The sequence below is a fragment of the Phoenix dactylifera genome, chromosome 6 (assembly GCF_009389715.1).
Source record: "Phoenix dactylifera cultivar Barhee BC4 chromosome 6, palm_55x_up_171113_PBpolish2nd_filt_p, whole genome shotgun sequence".
In the NCBI taxonomy this organism is placed as follows: Eukaryota; Viridiplantae; Streptophyta; class Magnoliopsida; order Arecales; family Arecaceae; genus Phoenix; species Phoenix dactylifera.
In genome coordinates this window covers 1,876,698-1,899,136 of record NC_052397.1, presented here as the reverse complement: position 1 = coordinate 1,899,136, position 22,439 = coordinate 1,876,698, and the positions used below count along the sequence as shown (strand labels likewise).

At 39.3% G+C, this 22,439-nt stretch overlaps 3 protein-coding genes across 6 annotated transcripts; all 3 read right to left on the bottom strand.

The window, feature by feature from the left end:
- Positions 1-236: 236 nt before the first annotated feature.
- On the bottom strand, positions 237-5,367 carry LOC103701946 (54S ribosomal protein L51, mitochondrial). 3 transcript variants are annotated; one of them, XM_017841528.3, is made up of 5 exons: positions 5,204-5,357; positions 4,991-5,095; positions 4,135-4,246; positions 1,194-1,300; positions 237-722 (listed from the first exon to the last, which is right to left on the bottom strand). In XM_017841528.3, exons 3-5 carry the CDS (start codon positions 4,212-4,214, stop codon positions 550-552), a joined length of 360 nt encoding a protein of 119 aa, XP_017697017.1. In that variant the 5' UTR covers positions 4,215-4,246; positions 4,991-5,095; positions 5,204-5,357; the 3' UTR covers positions 237-549. The 3 variants fall into 3 exon arrangements, with proteins under 3 accessions (XP_017697017.1, XP_026658368.1, XP_008782398.1); XM_026802567.2 differs by having other exon boundaries at positions 5,007-5,095; XM_008784176.4 differs by lacking the exon at positions 4,991-5,095 and having other exon boundaries at positions 5,204-5,367.
- A 604-nt stretch (positions 5,368-5,971) lies between these two features.
- Positions 5,972-13,940, bottom strand: LOC103701947 (putative AC transposase). Of its 2 annotated transcripts, none has more exons than XM_008784178.4 (5): positions 13,478-13,940; positions 10,701-10,760; positions 10,114-10,335; positions 7,328-8,190; positions 5,972-7,216 (listed from the first exon to the last, which is right to left on the bottom strand). In XM_008784178.4, the coding sequence occupies exons 1-5, from the start codon at positions 13,521-13,523 to the stop codon at positions 6,323-6,325; spliced, it is 2,085 nt and encodes a 694-aa protein (XP_008782400.1). In that variant the 5' UTR covers positions 13,524-13,940; the 3' UTR covers positions 5,972-6,322. The 2 variants fall into 2 exon arrangements, with proteins under 2 accessions (XP_008782400.1, XP_026658369.1); XM_026802568.2 differs by lacking the exon at positions 13,478-13,940 and adding an exon at positions 10,955-10,975 and having other exon boundaries at positions 6,154-7,216.
- A 3,020-nt stretch (positions 13,941-16,960) lies between these two features.
- Positions 16,961-19,048, bottom strand: LOC103701948. The gene is made up of 4 exons (XM_008784179.4): positions 18,583-19,048; positions 18,095-18,213; positions 17,468-17,593; positions 16,961-17,352 (listed from the first exon to the last, which is right to left on the bottom strand). The coding sequence occupies exons 1-4, from the start codon at positions 18,799-18,801 to the stop codon at positions 17,268-17,270; spliced, it is 549 nt and encodes a 182-aa protein (XP_008782401.1). The 5' UTR covers positions 18,802-19,048; the 3' UTR covers positions 16,961-17,267.
- Between the last annotated feature and the right edge of the window lie 3,391 nt (positions 19,049-22,439).

Here is a 22,439-nt window from a genome sequence, read left to right as displayed (position 1 = left end):
TGCCAGTTACCCAGAACATAATCCAAACTTGGAGGGCAGAAAAAACCCAGTGCCAGAGTTTTAATGCTTCAATCCTGCCTTCTGAGGCTTCTTGTTCCCCTGCAACTTTGCCAATACTAGAGAAGCCAAGGTTGGGCAGCAGCACCCTTGCGGACGAAAACTCTTACCCAATCTGAACCTGCCAACCATGCCTTCAAGTTCCCACATGCCTTGCTATTTCTGCAATGCCTCAACAGTTCATCTTAACCAAACTATTGTCCTTGCAATTCTTTAATGTCCGCCAATACAGCGAAGCTCATGCCAAGTTTGAATGTCAGAAAAATGAAACCAAATGCCTTAGAAAACATACATAAAAGATGACAAACTGTAGGTTCTTTTGTTTGGCAAGTTATGCATAGGGTAAGGAAAGCTTTGTCACGCAGCTTGGAGAGCATGGCATTCCATCCAGCAATCACAGAGCCAGTTTGTCACTTATGAACCCACTCAAAGGAGCATGTCTTTGACCTGTATAAAAGCAGCAACACCAAAGAGAAACTAGGTTGTCTTGACTCAAAATTTGACAGCAGTTGTCCATGTGCCTTGAACGCTTGGGTGCTTGGTGACGTGCCTTGTCCTAAGCTTCACGACCTTCCTTCCCAAAGCATTCCTCAGCCTGGTTGCATGCAATAGTATGTCCTCTGGTGTCATATTTTTGACACAAATCACCCGTTGGTTATGGTTCTCTGCACATCGACAGAAGTACATCTTATTCTTACCAAAGCAAAAGAGTGTTTTCTGGCTAATCATCACACTGAGTAGCAAAGATTATATTGGCTGCAAACTATATTGATCCAGATGAAAGTATTATTCCATGTGAATAACTACATGACATGAACCACATGGTGTATATTGAATATACAAACAAAAATATTTTTTGGTACTCATGTAGTTAGTTAAAGAAAACACCTCTCGATCCCCTAGCATCATCATTCAGCAAAAAATATTGCAAAAAAATAGTATGAAAAACTTCTCTTCACTTTAAAGGTAAGTATAATAGTCCATACACTTTCTTCTAATATAAATACATAAAAACTCAAAAATTGGGTGTTCCACTCAGTTGCATCATCAGTTTATAAGATATTTCATTTCATACACAGGTGAATGTGACAAGTGTGTAAGTACTTCAAAAAATCAAAGGGAGAAAAAGATCTTACTATAGAGGCCCTTCAAATGAGGGTGCTGACCACGAATAAGCTCTGTTACCACCTCTAGCTGTGGATTATTTTCCTTCAACGTCGGCAGATGAGTTTCCATAAACGCCCTGCCATTCCAAGTTTCTGATTAAATTTGGCGAGGTTCAATCAATAAGAAAGACATAAGACCTTCCTAATATGTCTGGAATAAGAGATACCACCAGCATCATGAGCCAATGTCCAAGTTACCTGGACATTCACGCCCAACTCCTAGAATCCATATCTGATAGGTATCCAAGTCAAATATGCATCAGACACCTGGATACTTATCAAACTTTACTAACTTCAACTATTAGAAATTGGTAGAGAGTTGACTCCGACAATTACTTTAGCGCATTATATTAATGCTTAAAATGAGGTTTTATTCTTCTCTATAGATAGGATAAGCATGCACCATTAAAATAATTTTACAAATTATCATTTTTCCATAATCCTCAAGCTAAATAGAAAGCTTAGATGAGAAACATGTATATTGGAAGACCTTACCAAATAACATCTTTAGATGTTTTCTTTTATGTGATACACACACACACACACACAAGTATCCACGTATCTCCTTTTTCTCTTCCCAAGTTACACTTGTACATGTCTGAATCTTATTCTCGTGTCCATATTCATTCAACACTGATCAATGTTGCCCTCTCACTACCATCTTAATGAAAATCAATTTAAAAAGCAGCTGCAATATGCAGGCAGCTTATGCAAGTGCATAGGTGGTTACCATTTTTTAACTATTTAAAAATATAAATAATATATTATGTACAATAAAAACAACAATAATGATAGCATTTTTTAATGGATGAAAAAAAAGCAATATTAATAACAATAACAACTAACAATTCGTGCTTATTACTTCGTATGTAACATCCAATAGCAATAATTATAACACAACATTTTAGCACTATTGATACCCATCTCAAACCTACCTAAAACCAGTATCAAATCTAACCATGAAATCGAACTCAATTCATTTACATGGCCAACATGGGAATGGATTGTATATGTGGCTCTACAAAGCTAAATGCGCTAATATATGCAGTCATATGACATGCCAAGTTGGCCGTCTTTTTTGGGTCCACATGCAATATGACCACATATGGTATCGCATATACGCAATGCAGTGCAGTCAAGAGAAGGAATACATATATTTGGTTGTGTATGCAGCAATATGCACTGCATTTTAAAACACTGATGAAGATTATATACAGCTAATGACCTGTCAAATTGATGATCAATACCATGCCTTAAATTGCATTTTCAGATTGCATTGTAATAAAGTTGCTGGAAGATGCAATATTTGATATCTGTTACAGTTATTTAACATTTGACATATGTTACAGTTATTAACAAGTTCCTTGCATCATTAATACATTTTTCGGCCCATTATAGCCCTGTTCTAGTCAAATCATTCTTATACTATATACTGATCCTGCACCTTAAGCATAGTTTGTGATTGGCAATAAAGGAACCATGAGCTTAAACATCCAGTCTGCAAAATCAAGCTAACAATCAAAATTCTCTGCCCGTACCATGCAATGGTCCTTAAAGGGAGGCAGCAGCTTTGTCAAGAAAAAGATAATCGAAGAGATTCAGCTTAAAGATAATGCATGCATTTAATTCTATCAGCTTCTCAATGACAGCTAACCATTAGGCATTTTTAGGATTGGAATTAATATCAGAAGAGTAATAATCGTAAAGCACAATCAAATAGACAAGCAGTGTGAGCATAGTTGGGTTAATTTTGGAGCTTATTTATGATATCCAGTTCAACATCTTAAAATTCTAAGGAAAGAACTGTTTCATGTTTGAACTATTTAACGCGTGTAGTAAACATTTTAGACCTATTATGTGACGTATCTTTTAAGGAACCTACTTATGCCATAGTTGAAAAACATTAAACTAACTGATACACCTTAACCAAACAAGATGCAACAAAGTACTTGTTCCACTGCCATTACAAAAACCTACACACCTACCCTGCCTGTCATTACATCTATTTACTCATCTTGTGTATAATAACAAAACAAATTTTGAGATACAAAGTTTCATAGCATAATGATTATATGCTGGAGGGACCTAATATGGATGTGGGCACCATACATCAAATTTCAAAAATTCACAAGCAAGTTAGGTATGTATATATGATCATAAATGGATAAACATATTTATCTGTCCATTAATATCTATTTTTGCACAGAAGAAGCTGATCAACCCAGTTCCAACCTGAACTCATATCGGTCTGTGATTTAGACACACATCTAACCATTGGGGGGGGGTACACTTAGTCTTTTGAGCCAAATTTTGTTGGGTCAGATTGAGTCCATTTGGATCCAATCTGGTCAAGTCTAATTCTGCAAGATCTATTTCTGACCCACGAATATGAAGTTCAGGTTTGGACTGGGTCTGTATCAGATGCCAACCTACATGCACTTTCATTTGTAGCAACAGATCTTTCAAAGGAAACTACATCCATTGGGAATTCAAAGCAGGCATACTTGGACTGTCCTTGCATTGCCTTCACTACATGCATGTGTTAAGTATACAAGTCAGACAACTAGACACAACCTCATGCATACAATGAAACATCTGCATCACAAAATTTGATGCATAAGCACATACACAACAGATCATACATGTGGATAAATAAAACAATAAGTCCTCCAAATAATAGGAAGTGACTTAGGCTGGGTACATGTAGCTCAAGACCCCAACTTGAGTGTCCTTAGCCCCAGTCTTCAGCTTATTCTATGACTGAAGCCCAAATTATGCAGGAATTCATGCTTGTCTATAAAGTTAGGATTACCTACTTCCCTGACTTACATCAGCTTCCAGATAGGGCTAAAGAAAGTTTTATGAGCTTCCTATTAGCAGGATGTCGCACCAAAGAATATAAAGATTATACCTGATCCCCCTGCTACTTCCTCCCCAGTCACAGTAGCTAACTATCAGTTTCTGAAGTTGCCAAACACCTCGCAGTGCCATTTATTTTGAAGTTGAAGCCCGCAGAATGTCAACTGGGAAAAGAAAAAAAGAAAGAAAAAAAACATTATACCATGAGAGACAGCATATGGTGAAAGAGTCATCAATTATTTAACAAAGTTCTAAATATCAGCTTGAAAAATTGTGTATTAGGCTGAAATGTGGAACGAGAAGGCCATAAATTACTACGTCAGTTTTACTGTTATTACAACTAACAGATCTTTTATGTAGATAATAATTCACAAAAAGAATAAAATTCCTTCAGAATAAATTTAGGACTTATTACATGAGTAATTGAATCTTTTTATCATTTCTTCAACTCAATAGCTCATAGATTTGAATACATGAAATTCGTTTTCTAGTTCCTATGTAACAATGTTGGAGAAAGATAGAAGCAGGTTTACCAGCCATGGATTTCTATTTTCCCTGCGATTTCCATTAATTACAACAAATTAGCGACAGGAAGAAGACTTCATATATCATAATTCTAACATGCGCGACACATTAGACAATAAAAGATCCCAGATCGCTCGGGCCTATTACAAACATACAAAACACAGAGAATAGAAAGAAAATAACCTTGAGACTGGTTTAGTCCCATGCGGATTCTAGGCTTAACAAAGCCGGTAGCAACAAAACAAACCGCTCTTTACCACCAAAAACAATAGCTACCAGAAAATAAAAGACGAGATTTTGAAAAGATAGATCTAAGCAGGTGTGCCCTTGTTTCCTTCACAATTAATTCATCAATATTAGATGCAAACTCTGCCCTCACAAACCTAGCAAAATAAAAACCTTAACATCCACCATAAATTCACAAATCCGCGACGATTCGTCTGCACGTTCAGATTCTTAAAGCTCCATGCAGATTCTTCGGCTGCCGCCTCCACGACCGAGAGTTACCCGTGAATTACCATCAGATGACTACGAGTGGTAGACCCCCTGAAAGAAATTAGAAAAAGAAGGAAATTTTCGAAGGGATCCGAGCTTACCTGCCGGCGACCACGAGAATCTGGAGCCCTTTTGATCCAAAGCTCCGGCGAGCGAGAGAGGAAGGTTTATGGGGTTTGGGAGTGGGGTATGGATCCCTTTTGATCCAAAGCTCCGGCGAGCGAGAGAGAAGGGTTTATGAGGTTTGGGAGTGGAGTACGGTATCCTTTTTAATCCTGTTCGATCAAACGGCTAAGATTAACCATTTAGATATACAAAGGCCCTGGTCCGGGCCGGAAGGTCAGGCCGGCCCGGCCCATTAACAACTTGTTTTGTGCTAGGTGGGAAAAGGTCAGTGAAATTACTTATTTGTGCTTTTTTTCTCCTTTTTTTTCCCTTTTTGTTAGCCATTTACAACAACAACAACAAAACAAAAAACACTATACTTTTTGAGGGAATACATATGACTGTGCCTTTTTCAAATTTTTTTTATGACTGGGTGCTTGATCGTGCAGCCGAGATCTTATAAAAGTTCTAAGATCATAAATTACACATTCCTAGTGCGAGCAGAATTTTATGCCTTCATATTTCTCCATTTAAAAAATTTTTCATTTTTTAAATTTTTCCCATCTTCTTGATTTAATAACCGAGCATCTTTTAAAAATTCAACAACTTTCAAATATTTTAAAATTAGAAGAAGGATGGAATTATCATTTTTGCAATCAAAAACTTCCAAATGCAGCTGTAGTACTTCAGTTGTAAATGTACACCGAAGTTTATTGGTGGAATTCAAACCCTTCAAAGTTGAATCATTTAACTAGTATTAATGCTCGGAAGAAAAACAATCACCCAGCCATGATACTTACATTTAAAGTTGAACTTTCTGTGGGTGTGGGATCCAATCCCTTCAAAGTTGAATAAGTGCATTGCAGGAAAACTACCATCCAATCCTGGTCACAGGTATCAGATGTACATCAACCCTCAGTGTTAGCCTTCCATGATTCAATGTACGTCACCAACTATTTCCAGCTTCTAGGGATGAGAAAAAGTAGCTAGAAAGTTGCGTAGCGCTAATAAATATAAAAGAAATAATATACAGCCAATTCCAGAATCATAAGCCTGATGGTAAATGGAAATAATACAATATCTCACATCAATCTACTTATCTAATTATTTTTTGCTTAAGACTTGGCATTGTCAGCTGCAGCAGCACCAGATTCCACCAACTTCTCAAAGTCAATTTCAGTCGATCGAAACTTGAACTTGTAGCCACTCTGGATCCAAGAATTGATGCACATCACAGCTTGCATGCCGCTATAAGGCAAACAAAACTGTTGTTTGCGTATTTCATTGCATTTGCTGGTGAACAACTCTACAGGCTCAACTGAAGTCCCCTGAACAGCCAAATAATCACGGGCCATAATAGAAAGCCGTGGATATCTTGCGCTGTTCACCTTCCACCAGTCTAGAACATCTGTTGCAATTGGTGCAGGAGGCTCTGACAAATATTGGGATAGCTCATCTGTAGCAGTGTTCATGCTCACACGACGCCTCTTCCGCGCAATCTCCTCTGCAAAAGAAACAACATTGGCTTCTTCGGTAGCATCTTGGGTACCAAAACCATTAGCCATGGCTGGGAATTGGCTGCTGGAGTAATATCTTGTAAAATGGCTCCTTGCTTCCTCTAAATTCTTCTGAGAGTTGAGGTTCTCAGGGATGAGCTCCTTTTTGATTCTAGGATCAAGAACTGCAGCCATGAAGGTGAAGAGGTTATAAACTTGGGTGCTAAAGCTTATAGCTCTCTTGGCCATGTCATCAGCAACGGCCTTAAGCCAGTCTTGCCGACAACTATCCCTGCAAGAACTGATTAACTCGAAGACATGATCCATGAAGAAAAGCACTAGACCAACCGTCGGTACTTTACAAGTGCATAGGTTGGTTGTGATCTTATAGAACGGCTCCAGGTACGAATGTAAAATACTAATCGCAGACATCTCTGTCGTGCTCAGCAACAGGTTTCTATTACCAAAAGTTTCTTCATGCTTCTTGATGGTGCTATCCACGGAATTGGGGGCCTGCATGGTGAACAACATATTAAGTCAATGATGAAATAGTCTGAAAGAAAAGCATGCTATATATTTATATTTTTTTAATATGGGAACATCAATAGCAGACAGAGTTAGTACCTTCCGTACAATGTCAAGCATTGTGTAATCACCGTTCCAGCTTGTTGAAGCATCGAGTGGGAACTTCCATGAACCTTCTTGATAAAGTGCTGCCAATTGCTTAAAGTCCTCGATGATTTCTGGATACCTATTCAGCCCAAGGACAAATTCTCGGATCTTAGATAGTATTGGCTTTGGAGTTCTCAGGCCATCTTCTATTATTTGATTTAGGGTCCGAGCAGCACAGGGGATATAGCAGAAGGGCAATTTACGAGCATCCAGCTCCTCTTTGAGTGCACGGCAGGCATGAAATGCATGTTGATTGTTATCAGTTGTGCAAGATAAGATCTTTGTCTCAATATTAAAGGTCGTGAGTACCTTCATTAGAGAATGTAAGATTTCTGAACCAGTGCATGGATAAGGGATTTGACAAACATCAAGAAGTATCTTGTGCAAGGACCAGTTGTCATTTATCCAGTGACATTTAACTGACATATAATATACTTGCTCATAGGAAGTCCAAAAATCCAGAGTAATGGAAACCTTAGAGTTCACATGTTCCAGTGATGCCCTTACATCCTCCTGCATGCTTCTGAAAACTTCAAGAATGACTGCTTGGACTTTTTCTTTTGGCCAAATTGTAACTGATGAATTGAGAAACTTAAACGAATTCAGAAGTCCCTCGTCCTCCAAGGTGGAAGGAGGAAGAGAGGCTCCAATGAGCCATTTAAGCAGCAACCAGTTGAGATGATCCAGATCAATTGAAGGTTTAGCGTGAGGTTGAGGCTTCTTGCCTGCAACAACAGTCTGCGAGACTTGTTGACCAGTATCACCTAGTCGATCATAGCCAGGATGGCGGTGACTGAGATGCCTACCAAGATTTCCTTCATAAATCACAAGTCAGTAAATTATGATATGCATAAAAGAAGTAACTTTTGGAAATTACACAAATGAGATGATTGTGTTCTAACACCCCAAGGCTCTATCGACTGTGAATTGCTACTCACATCTTCGGGTTTTTCTTGTGGCAACTGACTTGTTCCCCAAGAAGTCATAGACAACTACAGTCCATTTGATGAATCAAGACAACCAAGAAAGATGCAATAATTGTGCACACAAAACAACTCATTGTTTTAAAAAATGGTTGCAGTATACATGTGGTCAAGGGACAGCACAGTGCATGTCTAGTATGCAGGTGCATATGCGTTTACTATTTTTAACTATTTAAAACAAATATAATATTAAAGGCAATAAAAACAAAAATAATGATAGTAATTTTTATGGATAGATAATAGTAATATTAATAGTAATACTAGCAATTAGTGCTTATTACTTTGGTATCTAATACCAATAGCAATAATGATAACATAATCATATTTTTGCGCTATTTATAGTTGTATCTGGCCCACCTCAAACCCATATTAAACCTAAGCATCAACTTGAACCTGCTTCACATACATGGTGTTGTCGCCCTTTCCATCCCATTCTAGGTGAGTCAGAGAACTCGGGATCCCAAGAACTCGGTCAGTTGGGGAGGGCGTGCCACCAAGCTTATTTGGGCAAGAGGTAGATGCGTGCGTGGGCATGCCAATGGCTAGCTAAAAAGATGTTAATCGAACGGAGGATAGAGAATAGCATGGGTCCAAATGCCTTAACCTTTAAAAACTTTCGCCACCGTTTGATGGAGATAGAATTGGATAGGAGTACAACATTGGATTACAGTAGAAGGGTATAGTACTGAGCTACAGTAGAAAATCTAAGTTGGCCCTACACCTAGGTTAAAGATTAATATAAAGATAAAGTAATATAACTGGATTGATTGTCGAAGGATCCCTCATACAGAGTACAATTCTAATATTTATATAGAGACATGATAACTAAAGCATAATTGAAATAAAATAACCGTAGTGTAACCGCTAATCCATGTAACCATCCCTATAACCAAGATCTTCTGTGGTTTCAATAGTTCACTACTATGATCTCCAATGCAATGCAACCTCAACCTAAGTCACTCCATGCTTTTCGGCCTGTACCTATACCGATATATGGTTTTAAGCCTTTGGCTTGCCCATCTCTGTTTTTGCCATAACCTATCTATTCAGTTTTCATCTCCATACTTAGCGTAATTCGCCACAACAAATCTCCGCCTGGTTTGGCAAAAGTCATGTGACTTTCACTTGTTCTATCAAATCTGATCCACGTGGCACCAACTATCAGCCACCACTTGGATTGTTGAGATGGGGTCTAAGCATATAGGCTCACAAAAGAGTGTACCATATAGGCAGCACGCTAAGTGGGCTCACATGTGCACTTGTACAATACTGAGCAAGCCAGGCATGTGGCTGCACAATGCTAAGTTGATCAGCTTTTGAGTCCATATATGGTATGCTGCACATAGTACAGCATATAGGCAATAAAATGCGGTTAAGGAATCACATATGCATATACAAGCGCATAAGTGGTAGAATGCGCCACATTTTAAAACACAAACTATATAAAAATCAGGTAAATTGTGCATATCTTCAGCAAGTTTGAATATCTTTTGCATGTAAGGGAACACATATCCATGAAAGCTACAATCAACTGTGACCAAACATATTTTAGGTGTTTCCAGACAATATTACTATAAAAAAGCTAGCTTCTTTAGATATTATTATTTAGTATTAAATTCAATTAAAAAGAACAGCAATTTAAAATCATTCAAAAGTTGTAAACCCAAAAAAAACCCTCACTGAATCCTTTTAACTATACAAGCAAAATACAATAACTTCTGCATTACAAAGAAAGTTCCAAAGAATGGTAATTACCAGTTGCAGTAGCTATAGAGTAACTTTGCTTGCAAAATTTGCATCTGCGACTCTTTCCATCAGGAGCAGTTTCAAAAAATTTCAGGTACAATGAAGTCATTGACTTTTTCCTTGGCTTCACCGGTGGACCGGGATTTCCTTTGTCTGAGGAACCCAATCCAGATTCTATAGGTTCTACACTGGGCACAAGTGTCATGTCCATCAAGGTTTTTGGTTCCATCTCTGGAATAAACAATACAATAGTATGTTCATTTTCAGCTTATACAGAAAAATGAAATCAGAATACCTTGTGACAGCTGAAAAGTAATTAACAGAAAACAACAAAGGGTCATGCAATTATGCATAAAGAATGATTTAGATAACTACCATCCTCCTTAATTCTAACAGCAATTTGTTTAGAAAGCATTCTAAGGAAACACATTTAGAGGTTTAATGTATTTGATTACTTGGTTTCCACACAAAGATAAAAAGTGTAATGCGATGATATAATTTATTTTTTCTAATACGTAAAGTATGTGGCCACATTACATGCTAAGAAACCATGGTTATCACATCCTCAAAAGCAAAAATTCAAATCCAGAAGATACCTTTCATGCTTTTAAATGTATTATTCCACTCCATCAAGTCCCTTGTTTTCAAACAAAGCCCTGCATATCAAAACCATTGAAAGAGTTTATTTGACAATTTTACTTTTGAGACAGCATGCTAATATTAACTAACAAGACTGTAGTAATTAATATATAGAGAGGAGATAGAGAGAGAGAAAGGGAGGAGCATTCATGTATTCCAATAAGACCTTATCTATTGGAGGTTAGTTATCTATTAAAAAATGAGAACATACCAAGAACTTGGAAGACCAAAAGGCTTAGAAAAACGCTCTTGTTTCTAAAAGGTGTAAAACCTTGTACCCTGTGAAGATATCAAACTAAAACCACCCATCACCAAAGATTCCAGAATGAGACATAATACAGGAACCAGGGATATACAATACAACAAGTTAATTCTTCATAACTATAAATTTTCCTTCAAAGGTTATCTAAGAAGCCTTATCCTACACCCAACAGGATATCTGAGAGCTTAATGGTTCTCCCCCCACAGAAAACACACACGCACACACAACACCCACAAAAGAAAAGAAAAATATGGCGAACTGTTAAGTACCTTTTATTAGAAGTAGACATCTTTAGCAGAATTAAAGCTTTCACCCATCTAAACAAGTTTAACGTCACCAGTCAAGATAAAGAGGTCCTAAACATGTGCAATACAATATATGAAGAAACTTAACATAGAAATTAGCATGAAGTAGCATATGTTTCATCAAATGTGCACAGCAAAGAAGAGAAGCTCTGAAAGATTGGAGAAATTTGCAAGGAAGAAAAAAGCAATCAGAGTATCAGATTTCCCCAGATAATATATTTCACTTTGGGTGGATTTGTCTACACGTATGTAAAGTCAAACCATCTATCAAGCATATCTGCTGCTAGCACATCATACTGCTAAGTTATAGACCATAGTACAACTGATACAAAGACAATACATACATATACAAGTTAAAATCAGTAAACATCACCTGTACTATGTTGATTACAAGCAAAATGTCATATACAGTGCAGCAAGATATGATATAAATCTACTCTTAATCCTTATATGAATCAAAATACAATTCATCAACTTTGTAAATAATTTATGAATTGGCTATCAAACAAATGTGAATCATCTTTGCTGAAGCTTGCAACTATCCCTTAAATATTATGCCCAACCTCATCATCAATAACTTGAGTCCACTTAGATATTTATGTAAACAAAATATATTTAAAAGAAAAGACGGGGAGGAAGTGGAGAAGATGAAGAAGGAGATGAAGAAGAAGAAGAAGGAGAAGAAGAAGAAAATGGAGAAGGAGAAGGAAGAGGAGGAGGAGGAGGACATTAAAATCTCAAAGATTCTCTCAGATCTTCCCAACAAGAACAGAAACAAATACTAGAGGAAGCTAGATCTAATATGGTTAGCTAGACTTAACTTGAGTGTCCTAAAACAAAATCTCTTATACTGCTGAGTTTGCCTCTAAAGGGTCATTTTGATGTAAGTTGTAGACGATAATCCCATAGCTTTTGATTTTGGGCCTACCTAGGATGTGTAACAAGCCTGGCTGAAGGTCCTATTTGCACATAGTAAACCACTGCTTGTGGAAAATCAGAATTTATTGAAAATACTAAAGGTGGTAGAAAAAGGTGGCAGCAAGGGTTGCATTAGATGGCGGTGTGAGAACTAATGGACTCTCACTCAGATCCTTCTGCAGCTTCCTCAATTCTGGCACACCAAGCTCTTGACATCTTTGCACTTGCCTAACCTCAATGGAAGTCAGATTGTCGTCTCCGTTAGCTAATATGAGTAATCTCACATACGGGATTGTTTGGTCAACACAAGGGAAGGAGAAATTAACTCTGTGCTCTAACTTCAACATCTAAATCTTGCATCTCCATTAACTGTCCTTTCTTGGGTTCTTTGAAATATATAAACGTGTTGGAGTAAGAAAAACAAAAAACAAGATTCTAATTTGGACAGAACTTGATTGTTTTTACTCTGCCATGGAATCTAAAAGTGAGTAAAACAACATAAGTTCAGGAAGAAACACTTATCAAAAATGATGTAAAGGGTGATGCAATATCACTGAATCTGCATTCTACAAGGAAATTACCAATTTGAAATTTCAAACAAGCCAACCAGGTCCTTGGATGCCCAACATGCTATGCAAGGAGAAGCACAGCATACACATGCAGCAATTATCCCACTATGAGAAAAGCAGCCGCTAGTAGCCAGCTACAAGTGCAGTCAATAAAGGGAGCAAAGGATGGGAAAGATAGATTAGATAAGTTGAGTTGAGTATCCCCTAATCCCTAATTAACCAGGATATAGTAAGTCAGTGTACCAATTAATTGCAACATCTTATGCATGCATGATATTTGAGATTCACACTGCAACAGTATCAGTACACTTCCACTCAGTATAAATTTTCAGTGTACCCTGTAACAATAATTGTGTGAATACTTGCAAGAACATTCTTTTCCCAAAAAAAAAAAAGAGAAAAAAACGCAAAAGTTCATAATACAAAGTACAAAACACCAATTTCTTTTAACACAGAGCTACAGCTCCATCGAGTGCAAATTCCAGTGCCAACTTCACGGCAATCAAATATTTTAGGAAAAATATCAAAAAACAAACTGCGAATTAGCTCAACGACAAATGATCATGTGAATTGCTCATCTATAATAACATAAATTTACTTTTACATTCAGTACAAGCTTTTTATTATCTACCTCATAGCAATAATTGCATGATAACATTACAAAGAAGGGTTTTTTATACCTAAAAATGCATGCTGGAAGCGTAGAGCTTCGAAATCAAGCACCATCCAGAGCCATGGTAACAGATTACCAATTCACTCTAGAAAACAGAAGGATAGGGTTTCAAACGACGGGAACCGCACCGCGCGACCTCCCGCCGGCGACCGACCGTCCCGACCGATCGGCGGTCGCCGAGCATCCGGTACGTCCGTCGGAAAGCAAGGGACGGCGTGGCGCCGAGGAAAAGTGGAAGAGAATCGCGGGAGAACGAGGCGCGCCGGATCGGAGCCGACCGGAGCCGGATCTGAGCCGGATCGGAGCCGAGGAAGGAAAGAGGGGAGGAGAGTCGATGAGAGAAAGAGAGAGAGAGAGCAGAGCCGACGACGCCGGGGAAAGTGGGGCGAGCGAGCATTTAGTCGTTTTCTTGACGCCCTTTGGACGGCTTTAACGGCGTCGCTTCTTCACGCCCTCCCTCTCTCTCTCCCTCTCTCTCTCCCTCTCTCTCTCTGGCTGGTTGACGGCCGTCTTAAATGTATGGTTAGCTGAACGGCTCGGCTCCACTGGAGATTTGGATTTCGTGGTAATGATATAAAGATAGCTAAGCTATAGCCAAGAAAGCCGGACTCAATAAATGAAAGCTAGAAATTGAAGCCAGCTGCAAAATTGTATGGTGGAATAATTGCTAAACCAAAATCCATTTGGTTCTCCAGGGTCGAAATTAGAATCAAAATTGAAATGGATTGGTTAAGAATCTAAATAATCATATTTTCGAAAATATTTGGTTTGTAATTGGCATCAAAATCGAAATAAAATTTGAATACCGAAGAAAAAGTAAGAGTTGAGATTTGGAGGATTCGGACATTTTTATTTTTCTCTAAAATTAGAATAAAAATAAAATTCTTTCAACTAAATGGCTGGAATGAAAGTTATTCATTTTCATTTCTATTTTAGAATCCAATTTTCCCTAACTAAACATGCCTTAATATAGATAGAACTGTGAAAATCGAAAAATAAAATATCTAAAAATTATGAAGGAAAATTAGCCAGTATTGCAACATATGATGCCTTCATGATATGGATGGGTAGTTTTGTCTTGGAAAAAAAAAACTCTATTTCTTTCATATATTTTTCAGCATTTGCTAAAGTATATTTATAATGGAAATGGAGCACAGCTGCACCAACTTGGATGAGAGATTCATGGATTCATGTGCAAAAATTCAGCTAAAGATAACTAATATTTGCCCAATCTTCTACCATATAAAGGAGTGAATCCTCACAATTTTTTCTTTTAAGCCCACATCTACATGAGGAAGAACCGTGCTGAGATCTTTTTTAGAACCTAAGGATTAGTTAATCTATTCTAGCTAATCTTTTTCTTAGAGTGCCATTGCTATAACCTAATAAGTATTATTAAAAAAACTTAGTCATTCCTGTCCGATTGAAAAATAATCAAGTGACAATCATCTCTTAATTTCTCTCTTAGTCCTTTAAAAAGTTGCATTTTTGACTTTGCTTGCCAAAAAAAAAGTTGCATTTGGACTTTCTCCATTACCCTCTTAAAAATAATATTTTGAGAACAAATAAAACATAAACTACAACCTCAATGCACATGTCAAAATTTGGTGTTTTGTAAGAGAATAAGAACATTACAGATATGGGCCTCATTCATTACATGGGATATGCACTTCTTGAATTACACACACACAAAAAAAGAAAAAAGATGATGATGATGATGATGATGTAGGCCTCTCAAGAAGATGGTATCCAAGTTGAAATACATGTATAGCCTACAAACCTTTTGCAATAAGAAGAGCAGAAAGAAATCATTTCTTTTAGTATAATGCATAGTCTTTTGCAAGTTGAAATACAATTTTGTGGAATGCATTGCACCTATTTTTTTCAGTGAATTATTTTCCATCATAAATTAGTAAATTTAGCCATTGCTGATCACTTTATTCTCCAATATGAGATCTTCTTCAGTCCTTAAAACAGCCTAGGTCAGATGCAAGCTCCACCTAATAGCTCAGGCTCAACTGTATTTCGGCCCAAATCAAACCCAAGGGTCCTACACCTGCACAGTTATGCACAAGATTTGAGCCAGGCCGAGAAACAAAAAGGGGGGCCTCAACAAGTACTTAGGCCAGGGCCAGCCCAGGCTTGGATATATCGGGCTTTATTAATTTGAAAACCGACTCAGTTTTTCTCGGACAACGTCATCAGGCCACTCGAACCAGCCCGGCCCAAAGGCAGCCCTATGTTTCCTTTTAATTTTTATTTCTATTTTTGTTTTTTGGTGTGAAAGTTCATAGAGCCGGATCATACAAGTAGAAGTCAGACAACCAAAAACATATTGGTATCGAAAAAATAGTAAAAAGAAACCTACATACAAAATAAACCCACCAAGCAAGCAGAAATCCGCACAGAAGAAGTAGAAGCTTTCTAGGATGAGAGACACCAAAAAGCAAATCCATGGATACTAAGTAACCCATGTAAGTGTTAGACCGGTACACACTGAATCCAAGACAGCAAACTCGGCGTTTTGGGGTGGACAGATAAAATAGGTTAAATAAGATACCTGAAAGTAGAGCTGATTATAGGCTGGGCCTCGGGCCTAAACTCTATTCATTTTTAATCGGGCTTTAGGTTAGCCTATGTAAAATTTGATATTGTCTGTGCCCATCCTAAAACACCGCCTCATCGTTGAGTCCATCGGTACATATTGCAAAAGCTATGATGCCCACCACCAAATGTTCTTCAAGGACCAAGGCGCCGGGGAAGAGGGGGGGAGAGGAAAAAGAAAACAGGGATCAAAATCAGGATTATCATAGGATATAAAATTTGGAATAAAAATTTGCTTCGCCGTCAAAGAGATGAAACGAAAAGAGCAAAGTCGGCAAAAATCATCATCAAAAAAATGGAACAAAGTAGCAAAGCCTCCAAATTCCAAGACAAAGATAATAACCTTGATCCAGGTAAATTTCCATAAATTTCTTAACACAATCATCTTATTCCTTCAACTTGGCTAAACTTTATTTTCCACCAAACCAAGGTTCTAGCAGCAGCCTTTTTATAATTGCGCCCAAAACGTCATGAATCAGCATCATATTTTTTATATTGAATTACTTCATTGCTGAACTACAACAACCATGGTGATGCCATGACCAATTTTATAACAAAGCATGCCTGCATAGTAAATATTCTATAGTTAAATAATTATTGAATAACAAAATTACATGTTCGTCACAAACATTAATATAAAAATGATGTCAAATACCACAGACAATGATAGTGCTTAACATGTTTGCGAAGCAAGTATTTGTGTCATAATCTTCTTGTTGTTAAAACAATGCTTACAAACGATCGTTAAAATAGTGGAATTCATGAGGACCACAAACATCACATTTTGCCAAGGTTTAGGCATGCTGTACCAATCATGCCACGTAGTCATAAAGGACTGAGACAAAGATCAAGACAAGAATCTTGCATAAATTTATATGAGCTATAGTTGGTATCTTCAACTCAATCAAGTTAAAAATAGATCACAAACTGTAAAAAGTAACAAAACGGCCGACAGTACATACAAGCGAATGTCAACACTCAAGACACAAACTCATGGCTCATGACAAATGTCAACACAACTCTTCGTTCTTTAATCAATGGATTTAAGCGCTGTAATCCTCTGCTATTTCTCAAAAGACTATTACATTATGATTCATTTAAGCACACTTGATCAATTCTAACTCTGTTTGGGTGTGACTGCAGGTTAGATATCAAGGCTGACTGCAGGTTAGAAGCACCTCTTAATTGTAGGCTCATCGCTTTCTCCTTTTTGATCTTCTCCATAAAAACCCCAAGGAAAGAGGGAAGCTTGGAAATGGGTTCTTGGGTTCTGCCATGCTGTGAATCAAAAAGAAAATAGTTATCACATTAGAATCATTAAGATTTGAAGGATTTGACGTTGGAGATTAAGGGTGAACTACAAGTGTCATAGATAAAAGTTCCAAGGACTCACCATATCCTTGTAATTTCAACTTGAGAGAATTCTGCATTCACAACACCTTCACAAGTTTTTGCGTGCTCTTTAATTGCAAGAATGCGACAATTGAAGTTTCTTGCACCAAGATTTGGGATGGGGGGCCTGGAAATTAGAACAATTTTTAGGATGATATACTTAACATGCTTGATTCTTAAAGTAGCATTTCAACAAAGTTAATTGAAAGATCCGTTTTAAAAGTTTTGCTGATTGAAAAAGAATGGCCCCTATATTAACTGCATACGCCTTCACCCTTATTCGGCTTACAAAAACTTGCACTTGAGTTAATCTTGTCCAGGAGTGGCATCTGAACAACTTTTTGCAAGACGTTAAAGAGCAGCTTAAATTTTGTATCTAAACAAAAATTTTGACATGGTGTGGTAAACCCAATCTATCATGGCTTTTCATTAAGTAGATTGCCATCAATACCAAATTAAAAGGATGAACCAACCCTATGGAATTATGATGGAACTTATTACTAAAATCCGCTCAATATTTAGATGTAGAAAATACAAAAGATGGGCCGAAGAAAGATAAGAAAAATGATTTTGACGAAGATCATTGAAGAGATGAATGAAGATTATTGTAGATATGAAAGCAAATTACTTGCAAAGGAAGCTCTGGTCATGGAGCCCAACTACAAGGGTGGAGGCTCCAAGCTTGTTCACTGTAGAAACGACCAACGCCCCTTGATCGCCTTCAGTCACTATGATCTCCACCTTTGCCTGAAACAAAACCAAACCCCTTGTGTTCATCACTCTCTTTGTTAGGTGTTGATTAGAATACCAGGTGCTGCTTAAAACAAGATTATTTTCATAAGCTCTGCAAGGACCACTAGAAGCAGCAGGTGGCTCATGAACAAGTCCTTTTTAGGGGGACTGGAATTTGGAAGAGGAACTCGTACAAAAGAAAACTTATCATTATTTGTATCATGAAACATACCATCCATCAGAAAAATAATGATTAAAGCTTTTGAGAGGAGCTGAAACTCATGATCGAGCTTCAACTCGCATGGTTCATGGTGTTGACGTGATTACACCTATGCCTTGGAAATTATATCTTCTGACAATAAAAATCCGTATCGGGAAACGCACCTCGGCGATGCCATTGCAGAGGTCCTTGAAAGAGAGGGCCAACTGGAAGCCCTTGAGCCTTAGCTTTCTCTGCTGCTTCTTGGATCGTGTCGAGGGGCAAACGTGGAGGAGAGTGACGGAGTCGCTGCTGCGAAGGAAGTTGCGGACTGCCCACTGGAGGGCGGCTCGGGCGGCGTTGGCCTCCTCCACCACCACAACCACCTTCTGGCTCTCCTCCATCTCTATGACTTGTCTCCCTCTCCTCCTCCAAACCACATATTATTCCAAAGTCTCCTCATGTTCTTTCCATTTATTTCTCCAGACTTGGCATGTCCTTTCTTCTTCTTCTTCTTCTTTTTTATTGTCAATGCTGAGATTGGAGTGCCAAATGACCTGGTGAAGTAACTGCAGTGGCTGACGGGCCAAAAAAATAAAGCACAGGAGATAACCTGGAGAGTCTATGTTTGTCCATCTTAGGTCCACTCGCTTGTTAAAGAGACCTAAAGCACCAAAGACCAACAGTGTACTGCACCATACAAGATGAGCAGAGCTTTATTAGACCCGAGAGTCCCATAAAGGTAATGCAATTATCTCGATTCAAGTTAATTAATTGAGGATATTGTCGTTTCTGTCGTTTAATCGATATGATCTTAGAGCTCACTAAATATCGGTCCAACTTTAAATAGCTTCTTTTGGAACTATCTTGAACGCATGATTTAGAATACTGCCTAAAGCTAATTGTCTGCCATGATTCTTGCTACTCAACCACACTAGATTCAAATCAAATAGTTATTAGACCGTTATTTGATGATGTGTCATTTGATATTTTGTCGACAGTGATTGAAAAGATCATATGTTGGTAGGAGCCAAATATAGGACAAATAATGAAATATTCAGATGATTTTTTTCATCATAAAATACAATTTTTTTTTTTTTATCTCCGTTGAGATGATAGACTATGTCATTCAATTCACTATTTTGATCATAAAATTCAGAACTAGCGGAAACAAGAACGGATCAAGCTTGACACCCACATCCTAGAAGAAGAACAAATTCTGCTCTCTCAACTTAGTTAGAGACTCATGACCATCACTAATCCATGCGGGTCTCATGCCTACTCGCGGCCTAACAACATTCTGGTCTAAATTTCGGGTCAACTTTGCGTCCAATTAATTCTCGATGGCGCATTTAACTTCTCAGCTGCCGGAGGCAGGGGTGGTTCTATATACACCCCCCCTATTGCTCAGGACACCCCCCAAAAATTAAAAAAAAATTAAATACTCTCTACACCCCCCCCATTTGCTAAGGACACCCCTAAAAAATTAAAAATTCCTAAATTACCCCCCACCCTTCCCACCCCCTCACCTAAATTGCTCTCTACACCCCCCAAACCCCCCCCCACCCCGCTCTTCCCCTCCAAAACACCCGCCGGCTTCTCCCTTCCGAGCAACGAGCACCTCGCCGGCGGAGGAGGAGGGGGGAGGCGGAGGAGGAGGACGGGGAGGCGGGGGAGGCGGAGGGGGAGGTGGGGGATGGGGAGGAGGAGAAAGGAGGACGGGGAGGTGGGGGAAGAGGAGTGAGAGGTGGCGGAGGAGGAGGGGGGAGGCGGAGGAGGAGGACGGGGAGGTGGAGGGGAGGAAGGGGGGGAGGTGGGGGATGGGGAGGAGGAGGAAGGAGGACGGGGAGGTGGGGGATGGGGAGGAGGAGGAGGTGGCGGAGGAGGAGGGGGGAGGCGGAGGAGGAGGACGGGGAGGTGGAGGGGGAGGTGGAGGGGAGGACGGGGAGGTGGAGGGGAGGAGGGGGGGAGGTGGGGGATGGGGAGGAGGAGGAAGGAGGAAGGAGGGGTGTACTGAGAAAATTTCAAGGGCAATATGGTAATTATACTAAAGGTTAGTTTGGGTATTTTTTTTTTGGTTTTTGGGGGGGGGGGGGGGGGGGTTGTCCTGAGCAATAGGGGGGGTGTATATAGAACTACCCCGGAGGCAGCTGTCAAGGTCTTTTGTCCCGCGACGCGTTCGGCCAACTATGGGCACACAATTACCAAACTACCCAACATCTTTTTTACTTTTTGACCAGAATATCCTCTCCACCGTCATCATGATCATCTCCATTCAGTATAACCGAATCATAACCGTTGGATCGATTTCGGGAGGCCTCGGCACATAAAACAGTGCGTGTATCGGGTTCCATAAATTAAGTAAAAGGAATACCATGGGGTCGGGTAGCGCCGAATGAGGCCGACAGCGGAAACGACGTCATCCACGGTCCGAATCGGGCCCCACCCGCTCCTGGAGAACACGATACTCGAAGCTGATCCGATCACGACCGATCGATGTGGCATCGAGCTGGGCGGTATGATCTACGGATCTGATGGTCCCCTTCAATGGAGTTCCATGTCGGGGACCGGGATGAGTCGTCGATCGGAGGTGGTCCATGGACGACACCTTGCATAGCTGTACCGATGTTTCCAGCGTTTCTTGGCCTCGTCACGGACTCATGGGTGGATTACCTGAAACTGGGTAGTGCAGTTTGAGAAATTAAAGCCTCTTTATTTTAGTGAAAGTGACGCCGCACCTGATCACTACATTAAAAGGAAAACCAAGTACAAGTAATCAAAACAGGGGAAAACGTGTAGGATTAAGAGCCAAGGTGGTGAAGAGAATAGTAGGTAGAAGATCCATGAAGTTCCAGTTCCAAATCATCGTATGCCGTTTCGTTCGTTACCGAACTTTGTATCCATGCAATTCTATTACTGTATCGGTATATCGATGCCAGGCAAAGTGATAAGAGGAAATACTAATGGAAGAGGATGGGGATCCAAATTTCTGTCCAGTTTGTAACAAGGAACAGGATTTCCTTCAATAATTTAGGCACAGATTTCACTTCATTGTTGAAGAGTCTTCCAATCCTTGGAGTAAAAATGGTTCAGTAAACTACTGCTGCTGCCAATGTTCCTCAGCAGATTGACAAAACGCATGCACTTGGTTCCAGCCAATTATGTTTCACAAGCTTTTCCCCGGTCAAAACTTTTCCTTTACTTAAAAGTGCTGAAAAACACTTTATTCTTAATAGGCAGCGGGCATTTCCAAATTAGTTTGCCTGTTGGTGCAGCGACCGTGCTATCAATAATCATACTGTAGTAGCTCTCAACTACGTAAAATGAGTTTAAGGTCTCTCAAGAAAGCTTCTCTTACCTCACAGATTAACAAAGAGTGTCATCAGCATATACAGAATAGTGATAAATTTAATATCTGACACATTATATCTTATATCACTCACAGGCCCTTCAAAATTAGCCTTGTTCAGAATCCTGCAGCGAAGATCTACAACAAGCACAAACAAGCCCCTCTGCTTGGATCGGCCAGCAAATAGAAATGGAAACCACAGAAGACAAGAGGCAAACAAACACAAAAACCACAACCAAAAAGGCCTACACTATAAAAGTAGTTCATCCCCATGTCCTGGACACACAACAGTCTGAGAGTTTCTTCAACAAAATGCCACATTGGAGGCACAGCTTCATCAGATCTCCGGTACTCGGGAGACAGCATCATCAGGCCAAGCAGACCATTTAACCTCTGAATTATGGTTTGGCCCTTTCCAGTCCCCCTGATCAGCATCAACATTGTTTCCTCCATTGCCATACCCACCTACAATGACGTCCACCCCCAAAGGCACCAGTCTTGGATGCTCACAACAAAACCCCACATCAAAGCTGCTGGATCTACTGAGTCTGATCATTTCCCCAAGATAGCAACAATAGTGGGAACAAAATTTGCATGACAAAACAAAGGGAGATCCACCACAGTTGGACGAACTTTGTACGTCAAGTACTTCAGATGGCCGCCATCAACTTGTGGCCATGGCCAGACCACCAC

Coding starts and splice junctions, on each gene's coding strand:
- LOC103701946 (XM_008784176.4), bottom strand. CDS start 4,214: ATGGCACTGCGAGGTGTTTGGCAACTTCAGAAACTGATAGTTAGCTAC. Junction 1,301..4,134: donor GGAAGTAGCAGGGGGATCAG/GTATAATCTTTA, acceptor TTGGAATGGCAG/GGCGTTTATGGAAACTCATC. Junction 723..1,193: donor TCATTTGAAGGGCCTCTATA/GTAAGATCTTTT, acceptor GTCGATGTGCAG/AGAACCATAACCAACGGGTG.
- LOC103701947 (XM_008784178.4), bottom strand. CDS start 13,523: ATGGTGCTTGATTTCGAAGCTCTACGCTTCCAGCATGCATTTTTAG. Junction 8,191..10,113: donor CTCTATAGCTACTGCAACTG/GTAATTACCATT, acceptor TGATTTATGAAG/GAAATCTTGGTAGGCATCTC. Junction 7,217..7,327: donor TGCTTGACATTGTACGGAAG/GTACTAACTCTG, acceptor TTCACCATGCAG/GCCCCCAATTCCGTGGATAG.
- LOC103701948 (XM_008784179.4), bottom strand. CDS start 18,801: ATGGAGGAGAGCCAGAAGGTGGTTGTGGTGGTGGAGGAGGCCAACGCC. Junction 18,214..18,582: donor TCTGCAATGGCATCGCCGAG/GTGCGTTTCCCG, acceptor GTTTTGTTTCAG/GCAAAGGTGGAGATCATAGT. Junction 17,594..18,094: donor GACCAGAGCTTCCTTTGCAA/GTAATTTGCTTT, acceptor TCTAATTTCCAG/GCCCCCCATCCCAAATCTTG.